General features: G+C 43.8%; 1 protein-coding gene across 4 annotated transcripts in view; it reads left to right on the top strand.

Moving 5' to 3' along the window:
- The window catches only part of LOC118395198 (glypican-5-like), a 291,682-nt gene that overhangs the window by 103,259 nt on the left and 175,081 nt on the right, over positions 1-13,342 (top strand). For 3 of the 4 annotated variants that reach the window (XM_052463594.1, XM_052463595.1, XM_052463598.1), the window contains exons 4-5: positions 9,862-10,031; positions 12,753-12,812. In XM_052463594.1, the coding sequence (XP_052319554.1) occupies positions 9,862-10,031; positions 12,753-12,812 (230 nt within the window). The remainder of the gene's footprint in view (positions 1-9,861; positions 10,032-12,752; positions 12,813-13,342) is intronic. The other variant, XM_052463596.1, reaches the window with a different exon arrangement.

Here is a 13,342-nt window from a genome sequence, read left to right on the forward strand (position 1 = left end):
AGAGGAGGAAAGCATGTACAGGTAAAAAATAAACCATATGCTAATTATCTTTTTATCTATAAAATGTCTTGCACAACTAACTTAATTTGTTTTTATCACCTTTTGTAATCACTTTTTTTTAGGATCCACGCTGTCAAAATAACTTGTCTGATGACACACGAGTGGAGAAGGAGTCTCATTTCATACAATGCGCATTTTTGTCCACGTTCCCTCTCCTCGCCGCCTCTCCTCGATTACCTTTGACCTTTTTCAAAAGGAGTCGAGCGAGGACGGAGGAGAGAGTATACAGGAATTTAGCATATCCCACTGACAAAACGCCTATGTTCCTGTGTGTCCAATTCTGAAATGACTTGCTGTAAAGTCATGAAAAAAGATGTTCTCCTCCGAGCAAGATTCAAACCAGCAACCTAAGGAGCTCTGCTATTTCACCTTCAGTCCTACACTCTAACTGAGCTATCGAGGATGTATTTATTTGTAGTAACTGTGTGCTTAGAGTCATCAGGTTTGCATGTCCTCTACTTTAGCGCTTTGTGAGCTGAGTGGCCTCTATGTCCAGAATTCCGAGGGCCTAACTGGTCAGAGAACAACCCCCACTCCCCACCTAAGTGCTATTAGTGTTGAGAGGGGGCTGCATATGATCCACATGATTCTGGATGCAGAAAAATATCTCCTCTTTGAGGCTCAGAGGTGCTGCTGAAAGATGTTCCTCTTGACCAAAATGTCTGGCTGTGATACCTGTCTTGAGGACAAACTTTTCTGGTTTTGAACCAGTGATCTAAAGACCTCTGTTACTACACCTATAGTCATCCGCTCTACTAACTGAGCTATGAAAAAGGTGTTAGTTAAAGACGGTCCAGAATTGAAACCACCAGTGGACAATAAGGGGCCAAACATGCTGGACAACCCCCATCCACCTTACCACCCCTACCCAGAATGCAATGCGACAGGGGGCCTGAGAAAGTTCCCCTAGTGTTTCCTGGCTGATCCCTAGATAAACAACCCTAGAAGACAGCCTGGGACCAACACTACTATCTGTAAGACAATACTTCCCTAGAGCCTGGATGGGCTGGGGTGGGTCGGACACCCTCTGGCTCATTCCCTCGCCCTCTGCTCCTTTCCTCTCCACTCTCTGGCCTTGGGGTAGACCAGGGATATACACAGAGACATATGAGATGGGGACGATACATAGACACATGTGTAGGGGATTAGAGACATAGATATGTTCACGCAAACAGTCATACACATGCAGCAAAGATGCATACACACATGCAGACAGGCTTACAAATGCTAACGCACACGTACAGAAGCATATGCAAACACATAATTTAGAATAACACACACATATTCTTGCCTCAGGCAGGAGAAATCCAATTTCATCGACCTTCTCTAATGTATAGAGAATGTTTGTCTTTGTTTTCCCAATTTGCCGAACAGCAAAGTGTATCAGACCATGGCATCCTACACCATCGTTCTCCAGGCAATCACAAAAGGAATGTCTGAAATGGAGTAGCTGAGATTTTAAAGATATAACAAACAGGTGGTCAAACACAGATGCACACACGCACGCACGCACACACACACCAGATATAAACACACACACACACACACACACACACCAGGTATAAACACACACACACACACACACACACACACACACACACACACACACACACACACACACACACACACACACACACACGCACACGCACACGCAATCTTCCTAGCTATTTGTCTCAACTTATCCCACTGTCCCCTATTGCTGTTGGACTGGACCATTTAGCTCAATATTGTGTGTTTGTATGTGTGCGTGCATGTGGATGCGCTTGGGTGCGTATGTGTGTGTTTGAAACATCCAATTATTTGAGTTTTTGTGTGTGTGTGCGTGTCGGGGAGATGCAGTCCTGTAATAGCTGTGGTTATTAAGAATGCTGCCCTACCCCTCCACACCTTCCCAGTCTTACATGAAGGCCCATCCTACACACACACTGCCCACACATCCAGACCAATAGGAGTGTGTTGTCTGGGTAAGGCCCAACAGGAGTGTGTGTTGTCTGGGTAAGGTCCAACAGGGGCCTGTACTGTCTGGGTAAGCCCCAACAGGGCCCTGTACTGTCTGGGTAAGGCCCAACGGGAGTGTGTGTTGTCTGGGTAAGATCCAACAGGGGCCTGTACTGTCTGGGTAAGGCCCAACGGGAGTGTGTGTTATCTGGGTAAGGCCCAACAGGAGTGTGTGTTGTCTGGGTAAGGCCCAACAGGAGTGTGTGTTGTCTGGGTAAGGCCCAACGGGAGTGTGTGTTGTCTGGGTAAGGCCCAACAGGAGTGTGTGTTGTCTGGGTAAGGCCCAACAGGAGTGTGTGTTGTCTGGTATAGGTAATATAACCCAAACTGGTCTATAGGTAATACAACCCAAACTGGTCTATAGGTAATACAACCCAAACTGGTTTATAGGCAATACAACACAAACTGGTCTATAGGTAATACAACACAAACTGGTCTATAGGCAATACAACACAAACTGGTCTATAGGCAATACAACCCAAACTGGTTTATAGGCAATACAACACAAACTGGTCTATAGGCAATACAACCCAAACTGGTCTATAGGTAATACAACCCAAACTGGTCTATAGGTAATACAACCCAAACTGGTCTATAGGTAATACAACCCAAACTGGTCTATAGGTAATACAACCCAAACTGGTCTATAGGCAATACAACCCAAACTGGTCTATAGGTAATACAACCCAAACTGGTCTATAGGCAATACAACCCAAACTGGTCTATAGGCAATACAACCCAAACTGGTCTATAGGTAATACAACCCAAACTGGTCTATAGGCAATACAACCCAAACTGGTCTATAGGTAATACAACCCAAACTGGTCTATAGGCAATACAACCCAAACTGGTCTATAGGTAATACAACCCAAACTGGTCTATAGGTAATACAACCCAAACTGGTCTATAGGCAATACAACCCAAACTGGTCTATAGGCAATACAACCCAAACTGGTCTATAGGCAATACAACCCAAACTGGTCTATAGGTAATACAACTCAAACTGGTCTATAGGCAATACAACTCAAACTGGTCTATAGGCAATACAACCCAAACTGGTCTATAGGTAATACAACCCAAACTGGTCTATAGGTAATACAACCCAAACTGGTCTATAGGCAATACAACCCAAACTGGTCTATAGGTAATACAACCCAAACTGGTCTATAGGTAATACAACCCAAACTGGTCTATAGGCAATACAACCCAAACTGGTCTATAGGCAATACAACCCAAACTGGTCTATAGGTAATACAACCCAAACTGGTCTATAGGCAATACAACCCAAACTGGTCTATAGGCAATACAACCCAAACTGGTCTATAGGCAATACAACCCAAACTGGTCTATAGGTAATACAACCCAAACTGGTCTATAGGCAATACAACCCAAACTGGTCTATAGGCAATACAACCCAAACTGGTCTATAGGCAATACAACCCAAACTGGTCTATAGGTAATACAACCCAAACTGGTCTATAGGCAATACAACCCAAACTGGTCTATAGGTAATACAACCCAAACTGGTCTATAGGTAATACAACCCAAACTGGTCTATAGGTAATACAACCCAAACTGGTCTGTAGGCAATACAACCCAAACTGGTCTGTAGGTAATACAACCCAAACTGGTCTGTAGGTAATACAACCCAAACTGGTCTGTAGGCAATACAACCCAAACTGGTCTATAGGCAATACAACCCAAACTGGTCTATAGGTAATACAACTCAAACTGGTCTATAGGCAATACAACCCAAACTGGTCTATAGGTAATACAACCCAAACTGGTCTATAGGCAATACAACACAAACTGGTCTATAGGCAATACAACACAAACTGGTCTATAGGCAATACAACCCAAACTGGTCTATAGGCAATACAACACAAACTGGTCTATAGGTAATACAACCCAAACTGGTCTATAGGTAATACAACCCAAACTGGTCTATAGGCAATACAACCCAAACTGGTCTGTAGGTAATACAACCCAAACTGGTCTGTAGGTAATACAACCCAAACTGGTCTGTAGGCAATACAACCCAAACTGGTCTATAGGCAATACAACACAAACTGGTCTATAGGTAATACAACCCAAACTGGTCTATAGGTAATACAACCCAAACTGGTCTATAGGTAATACAACCCAAACTGGTCTATAGGTAATACAACCCAAACTGGTCTATAGGCAATACAACCCAAACTGGTCTGTAGGTAATACAACCCAAACTGGTCTGTAGGCAATACAACCCAAACTGGTCTATAGGCAATACAACCCAAACTGGTCTATAGGTAATACAACTCAAACTGGTCTATAGGCAATACAACCCAAACTGGTCTATAGGTAATACAACCCAAACTGGTCTATAGGCAATACAACACAAACTGGTCTATAGGCAATACAACCCAAACTGGTCTATAGGCAATACAACCCAAACTGGTCTATAGGCAATACAACCCAAACTGGTCTATAGGTAATACAACCCAAACTGGTCTATAGGCAATACAACCCAAACTGGTCTATAGGCAATACAACCCAAACTGGTCTATAGGCAATACAACCCAAACTGGTCTATAGGTAATACAACCCAAACTGGTCTATAGGTAATACAACCCAAACTGGTCTATAGGTAATACAACCCAAACTGGTCTGTAGGCAATACAACCCAAACTGGTCTGTAGGTAATACAACCCAAACTGGTCTATAGGCAATACAACCCAAACTGGTCTATAGGTAATACAATAACACAACCATCTCCCCAGTGGCCCAAGTCTGCCTCCCTCTCCTGCTCCACAGCTGCTCCTGTGTGTGTTTGTGTGTGAGTGTACGTGTGAGAGAGAGAGAGAGAGAGAATATCACATTTGAGTATATCTTTTCATGTGACGACACTGAAGAAATGACACTTTGCTACAATGTGAAGTAGTGAGTATACAACTTGTATAACAGTGTAAATTTCCTGTCCCCTCAAAATAACTCAACACACAGCCATTAATGTCTAAACCGCTGGCAACAGGAGTACACCCCTAAGTGAAAATGTCCAAATTGGGCCCAATTAGCCATTTTCCCTCCCTGGTGTCATGTGACTCGTTAGTGTTACAAGGTCTCAGGTGTGAATGGGGAGCAGGTGTGTTAAATTTGGTGTCATCACTCTCACACTCCCTCATACTGACTGGTCACTGGAAGTTCAACATGGCACCTCATGGCAAAGTACTCTCTGAGGATCTGAAAAAAACAATTGTTGCTCTACATAAAGATGGCCTGGGCTATTAGAAGATTACCAAGACCCTGAAACTGAGCTACAGCACGGTGGCCAAGACCATACAGCGGTTTAACTGGACAGGTTCCACTCAGAACAGGCCTCCGTATGGTTGACCAAAGAAGTTGAGTGCACGTGCTCAGCGTCATATCCAGAGGTTGTCTTTGGGAAATAGACGTATGAGTGCTGCCAGCATTGCTGCAGAGGTTGAAGGTGTGGAGGGTCAGCCTGTCAGTGCTCAGACCATACGCCGTACACTGCATCAAATTGGTCTGCATGGCTGTCTTCCCAGAAGGAAGCCTCTTCTAAAGATGATGCACAAGAAAACCCGCAAACTGTTTGCTGAAGACAAGCAGACTAAGGACATGGATTACTGGAACCATGTCCTGTGGTCTGATGAGACCAAGATAAACTTTGGTTCCGATGGTATCAAGCGTGTGTGGCGGTAACCAGGTGAGGAGTACAAAGACAAGTGTGTCTTGCCTACAGTCAAGCATGGTGGTGGGAGTGTCATGGTCTGGGGCTGCATGAGTGCTGCCGGCACTGGGGAGCTACAGTTCATTGAGGGAACCATGAATGCCAACATGTACTGAAGCAGAGCATGATCCCCTCCCTTCGGAGACTGGGCCACAGGGCAGTATTCCAACATGATAACGACCCCAAACACACCTCCAAGACGACCACTGCCTTGCTAAAGAAGCTGAGGGTAAAGGTGATGGACTGACCAAGCATGTCTCCAGACCTAAACCCTATTGAGCATCTGTGGGGCATCCTCAAACGGAAGGTGGAGGAGTGCAAGGTCTCTAACATCCACCAGCTCCGCGATGTCGTCATGGAGGAGTGGAAGAGGACTCCAGTGGCAACCTGTGAAGCTCTGGTGAACTCCATGCCCAAGAGGGTTAAGGCAGTGCTGGAAAATATTGACACCGTGGGCCCATTTTGGACATTTTCATTTAGGGGTGTACTCACTTTTGTTGCCAGCGGTTTAGACATTAATGGCTGTATGTTGAGTTATTTTGAGGGGACAGCACATTTACAGTTATACAAGCTGTACACTCACTACTTTACATTGTAGCAAAGTGTCATTTCTTCAGTGTTGTCACATGAAAAGACATACAAATATTACAAATATCAAATATTTACAAAAATGTGAGTGGTGTACTCACTTTTGTGATATACTGTATAGAAACGGAGGCTGAGAGAGAGAGAGAGGGATGCAGAGAAACAGAGAGAGAGAGAGAGAGAAAGGGGACAGACAAAGAGAGAGAAGAGTTGCAGAGAGGTAGGCAGTGTGGCAGTACAGAGGCATGGTTCTCCCTATAGGCTATTCAACTATAGCATCTGTAGAATATCTAACTCAGTCTCTCAGTAACTCCACCTTCAGGACATGGACTGTTTCATTCAGCAGGTCTCTAGTAGAAGGTTGCAGGGCCCAGGATGCTGAGTCGGGAATAGCCCTTCTGTTATGAGGAAACCTCCATTTAAAATGCCTTTATAGGGCACGTGATGACTGATCCTCCTAACACACACACACACACACACACACACACACACACACACACACACACACACACACACACACATCCTTCTAGCCCCAGAAGCTTACCATATTTATAGGCCGCCCCATTGGCACATGACGACCTGCGGTTTTGTAATTGTCACGCATTTTTCTACTGCTCTGGTGGTTACTCACCCCTCCATCACCCCTTCTCAACCCCTGAATATATCCTCCTTTCCCCTTTCTGCTTGGTATGGGAAAAAGTGCATGCTTATGTTTTGTGTATTCCATTGTTTAGTGTGCCCCTAGGCGCACAGTATTTGGGAGGTAGGTGTGTGTGTGTTCACTAGTCATGACAATGATTGAATGAGCCTTTCGGACGAAGACACTACACAGCCAGACAGACAGTGATTATGAAGGTTCTTTCAACTCACCGCTGGACTATCCATCTGCCCAAAAGAGGAGCACGTAATAACACCAGGCTTTTCAGCCAATGAGACAGCATTGGGTTGTGGGGCGGTCGTTGCCTGACCTGTCTGTTTCCTCATAGGGGATACCAGGGCTTTAATGTCATTAATCATATGCCACTCAAAAGACTGACACATGCACACATCAGTCTTGGCAATAGCTCTATCATCTCGTCCTTGTCTACATACTGTACATCCAAGATCCATTCTCTCCATGTGTCCCCATCTCTCTTTCGCCATCTTCTAAGTCTGTTTTTATTTTACCTTTATTTAACTAGGCAAGTCAGTTAAGAACAAATTCTTACTTTCAATGACGGCCAAGGAACAGTGGGTTAACTGCCTGTTCAGGGGCAGAACGACAGATTTGTACCTTGTCAGGTCAGGGGTTTGAACTTGCAACCTTCCGGTTACTAGTCCAACTATCTAACCACTAGGCTACCCTGCCGCCTTCTAAGTCTGTCATCCTGTGTGTTGTAGACATCATGCCATGTGTCATCATCCTGTGTGTTGTAGACATCATGCCATGTGTCATTATCCTGTGTGTTGTAGACATCATGCCATGTGTCATTATCCTGTGTGTTATAGACATCATGCCTTGTGTCATTATCCTGTGTGTTGTAGACATCATGCCTTGTGTCATTATCCTGTGTGTTGTAGACATCATGCCTTGTGTAATTATCCTGTGTGTTGTAGACATCATGCCTTGTGTCATTATCCTGTGTGTTGTAGACATCATGCCATGTGTCATTATCCTGTGTGTTGTAGACATCATGCCATGTGTCATCATCCTGTGTGTTGTAGACATCATGCCATGTGTCATCATCCTGTGTGTTGTAGACATCATGCCTTGTGTAATTATCCTGTGTGTTGTAGACATCATGCCATGTGTCATTATCATCCTGTGTGTTGTAGACATCATGCCTTGTGTCATTATCCTGTGTGTTGTAGACATCATGCCATGTGTCATTATCCTGTGTGTTGTAGACATCATGCCATGTGTCATTATCATCCTGTGTGTTGTAGACATCATGCCATGTGTCATCATCCTGTGTGTTGTAGACATCATGCCATGTGTCATCATCCTGTGTGTTGTAGACATCATGCCTTGTGTAATTATCCTGTGTGTTGTAGACATCATGCCATGTGTCATTATCATCCTGTGTGTTGTAGACATCATGCCATGTGTCATTATCATCCTGTGTGTTGTAGACATCATGCCATGTGTCATTATCCTGTGTGTTGTAGACATCATGCCATGTGTCATTATCATCCTGTGTGTTGTAGACATCATGCCATGTGTCATTATCCTGTGTGTTGTAGACATCATGCCATGTGTCATTATCATCCTGTGTGTTGTAGACATCATGCCATGTGTCATTGTCATCCTGTGTGTTGTAGACATCATGCCATGTGTCATTATCATCCTGTGTGTTGTAGACATCATGCCATGTGTCATTATCCTGTGTGTTGTAGACATCATGCCATGTGTCATTATCCTGTGTGTTGTAGACATCATGCCATGTGTCATTATCCTGTGTGTTATAGACATCATGCCATGTGTCATTATCCTGTGTGTTGTAGACATCATGCCATGTGTAATTATCCTGTGTGTTATAGACATCATGCCATGTGTCATTATCCTGTGTGTTGTAGACATCATGCTATGTGTCATTATCCTGTGTGTTGTAGACATCATGCCATGTGTCATTATCATCCTGTGTGTTGTAGACATCATGCCATGTGTCATTATCATCCTGTGTGTTGTAGACATCATGCCATGTGTCATTATCATCCTGTGTGTTGTAGACATCATGCCATGTGTCATTATCCTGTGTGTTGTAGACATCATGCCATGTGTCATTATCCTGTGTGTTGTAGACATCATGCCATGTGTCATTATCCTGTGTGTTGTAGACATCATGCCATGTGTCATTATCCTGTGTGTTGTAGACATCATGCATGCCATGTGTAATTATCCTGTGTGTTGTAGACATCATGCATGCCATGTGTCATTATCCTGTGTGTTGTAGACATCATGCATGCCATGTGTCATTATCCTGTGTGTTATAGACATCATGCCATGTGTCATTATCCTGTGTGTTATAGACATCATGCCATGTGTCATTATCCTGTGTGTTGTAGACATCATGCCTTGTGTAATTATCCTGTGTGTTATAGACATCATGCCATGTGTCATTATCCTGTGTGTTATAGACATCATGCCATGTGTCATTATCCTGTGTGTTGTAGACATCATGCCTTGTGTAATTATCCTGTGTGTTGTAGACATCATGCCTTGTGTAATTATCCTGTGTGTTATAGACATCATGCCATGTGTCATTATCCTGTGTGTTATAGACATCATGCCTTGTGTAATTATCCTGTGTGTTATAGACATCATGCCATGTGTAATTATCCTGTGTGTTGTAGACATCATGCCATGTGTAATTATCCTGTGTGTTGTAGACATCATGCCTTGTGTAATTATCCTGTGTGTTGTAGACATCATGCCTTGTGTAATTATCCTGTGTGTTGTAGACATCATGCCTTGTGTCATCATTCTGTGTGTTTCTCTCTCCCTGCAGGTAGATAAAGTGTGTGGTCTGTCTGGTAAGGAGCCCACCACCAGCGTCCACCCTGACCCCACCCCAGAGTTCATGACCCCCATGGTGACATCATCAACTGCCCCTCCCTCTATCATCCCCTCCATTCCCCCAGAGGAACAGCTGATGGGGAACCTTGCCCACCTGAGGAGGTAAGGTTGGGTCAAACAATCTTTTTAGAAAAGCAGAAACGTGAAATCACAAGTTAGATGTCAAATTTTTCTGCTTAATTTATCTTACATTATCCTTACGTTAGCCTTACATTATCCTTAGCCTTACATTAGCCTTAGCTGTGGTGAGCCTTGGGCGTTGGCGGAGCTTGCACTTTTGGGACTATTGTGTTTGATCCATTCTGCTGTACATGCTCAATCAAGCACATCTAATGTATTTGAAAGGAAATAGATACGTATTTGATCCAGGCCTGGTGACAGCTGACCATCACATGACCATCACAAATAAACGTAAATTAACATATATTATGTGACAGGGATAATCATTGGTCAAAGGACACCCTATTCCCCAATATTGTACACACACACACACACACACACACACACACACACACACACACACACGCACACGCACACGCACACGCACACAGACACACACACAGCTTTATTTTTGTGAATTTCCAGCAGACTTTTTGGGAAGTAAAACCCACACACACACATACAGACATACAGTGTGTCACACACTCCTCTCACACAGCCTAGATGGATGTTGTGTTTGGCCGTGTCTGATTCCCCCTCCACCTCGTCCTCTGAGGCACCCTGTGCCCACTGCCCACAGGAGCTGGCAGGGCAATGCCCACAGGAATGGGGGAAGATTAATACGGACGGACCGCTTCCTGTTTACCCAGACTATCATAGCCCCAGCTCAGATCAGCTGCCCACTTCAGTTCTATCATCACATAGGCACACAGTCACACAGTCACATATTAGGCATGCAGACATGTACACCAAGTCGAATACACACACCCTCGTCTGCCCCTCCGACCTTGGACCATAGACCCAGATCCATGAATCACTGTGCTGGTGTCAGTTTAGCTGCCACTCCTGCCCTGGTGCTGCCACCTTGCTCCAACAGTACCAGCCCTCTGCCAGCCTACCTAAAGTCCAGTGTGCAGCAGCCACATCACATACATGGCAGTTTACACTGGGGCAGAGGCACAAGGCCAGTAGACACTGAATATGATAGAGTAGAATAAAAAGGGGAAATGACATTTGCATAATTCATTTTGTGTTTCCAGTCAAATGTAATACATGGTTATCCAATGGGAGAGTTACTTCTGATGGGAATTCAATGAAATGTTTTTTATTGTTCCCAGACACTAATATTTTGAGAAAAACACATGAGAAAGGAGTGATATACATATACAATTGTATTGTTTTCTCAGATGTGCATTTCTCACTTGTATGACTTCAAGTGATTGTTTTAACACTGTGTCATGGGTTGATTGTGTTGATGACAAACTGCTGTGTGTCCCACCTTGGGGTGTGTGTGGGGTGTGGGACGGGTGTGTGTGGGGGTGGCTCACTCTGACCTATGAATATGCATGACTGACCCTTGACCCATCAACTGACTATTTCTTAGTGCTGAACGATTAACTGAAATATCTGTGATTTTGGGGGGTTTTAAACACCTAATTGACTGATATCAGTTCAATTTTGTGAATTCTATTTTTTTAATTTTTTTATTCTTCTGTGAGATCAATGTTCACGTTGCACAGTTTCTCTAGAGATAAATCAGATGAATCCCGAACCGTGCGCGGTAGTAGGTAGTTGTAGTTTCCAACAGGACAGAAAACGTAGTAATGAACTACAATGACCATAATCCTACTTGTCTGGTCTGTTTTTGTAATGCCTGCTATGTTAGATTAGTGTGGGCAGACATGGAGGGAGAGAAGTGACAGAAGAATGTGCTATTGAGAGGGATAGAGCAGTTGCTTCATGAAGTATCTCTACCTTAGAATACATGACAATTGATAGTTGGCATTCAGCAGTCATAAAAGTATGTCTTATTTACTTTGAAGAACTAGTAAAATAGTGACTTTATCAGACAGTATAGGTAGCAGCTCTGTAGAGATGAGATGATGACTTGGAATGAAATAATAAAGTCATCAAATAAACAAATGTAATATACACAACAACTGAAATATATATATATTGGTTTTATTTAACTAGGCAAGTCAGTTAAGAACAAATTATTATCTTATTTACAATTATTATCTCATTTACAATGACGGCCTACCCCGCCCAAATCAGGACGAGGCTGGGCCAATTGTGCACTGGCTTATGGGACTCCGAATCACGGCCGGTTGTGATACAGACTGGAATCAAACCAGGGTCTGTAGTGACGCCTCTAGCACTGAGATGCAGTACCTTAGACTGCTGCGCCACTCGGGAGCAGCGGTCTAAGTAAAGTCATGTGAATAAATTATGGTTAATAAGGGATAAGCAGTAATGGGCAGTCACTAACATCATGGGACTTTTAGAAATGGTTGTATTCTGTGTTGTTACAGCATTCAACCCACACAATGCATTTAATGTTTAAAAAAATGATCGAACCAAAACCGAAGCACTAATTGCTCAACACGACTATTTCTTCCCTCCCTCCCTAACTCCCTCCCTCCCTCCCTAACTCCCTCCCTCCCTCCCTCTCTCTCTCCCTCCATCCCTCCCTAACTCCCTCCCTAACTCCCTCCCTCCCTAACTTCCTAACTCCCTCCCTAACTCCCTAACTCCCTAACTCCCTCCCTAACTCCCTAACTCCCTCCCTCCCTCCCCTCCTTGTTTTGTTTTGTCCTCCTTTTGTTCCTCCCCTTGTTTTCTCTCCCTGCATCCCTCCTACTTGCGTCATTCTTCCATCCTCAGTTCATTCACCCTGAAACACTCCAGGAATGATAAATCTAGAAGTCTGAAAAAGATCTCTAGGTAAGCATGACGGACCCACCAGCAGAATGACAAGTACCTGTCTCTGTCTTCTCAGTCTCACATATTGCCATCTGTCTGTCGATCTATCTATCTATATATCTATGTCCGTCTGTCGTACTCTGAACTCTGTATCTGTGTGTCTGCCTTTGTTTCTAACTCTCTCTCTGTTTTCAAAATCTATCTCTCTGTTTCTATATCTATGTTTCTATCTCTCTGTCTCTGTTTTCTAACCCAATCTCTTTTCTAATTCTATCTCTCTGTTTCTAACTCTCTGTCTCTCTGTGTCTAACTCTATCTCTGTTACACTCGTTGAAATGATCGGACCAAGGTGCAGCGTGGTATGCGTACATTTTGTCTTTATTAAAAATGAACACGTAAAAACAACAAAAGGAAGCGTAAAGTTCGGTAGGCTACCCAGAGCTGTACAAAAACAACATTCCACAAAACTAAGGTGGCAAAACAGGCTACCTAAGTATGATTCCCAATCAGAGACAACAATAGACAGCTGTCCCTGATTGAGAACCATACCC

This window comes from Oncorhynchus keta, chromosome 15 (assembly GCF_023373465.1).
Source record: "Oncorhynchus keta strain PuntledgeMale-10-30-2019 chromosome 15, Oket_V2, whole genome shotgun sequence".
Classification (NCBI taxonomy): Eukaryota; Metazoa; Chordata; class Actinopteri; order Salmoniformes; family Salmonidae; genus Oncorhynchus; species Oncorhynchus keta.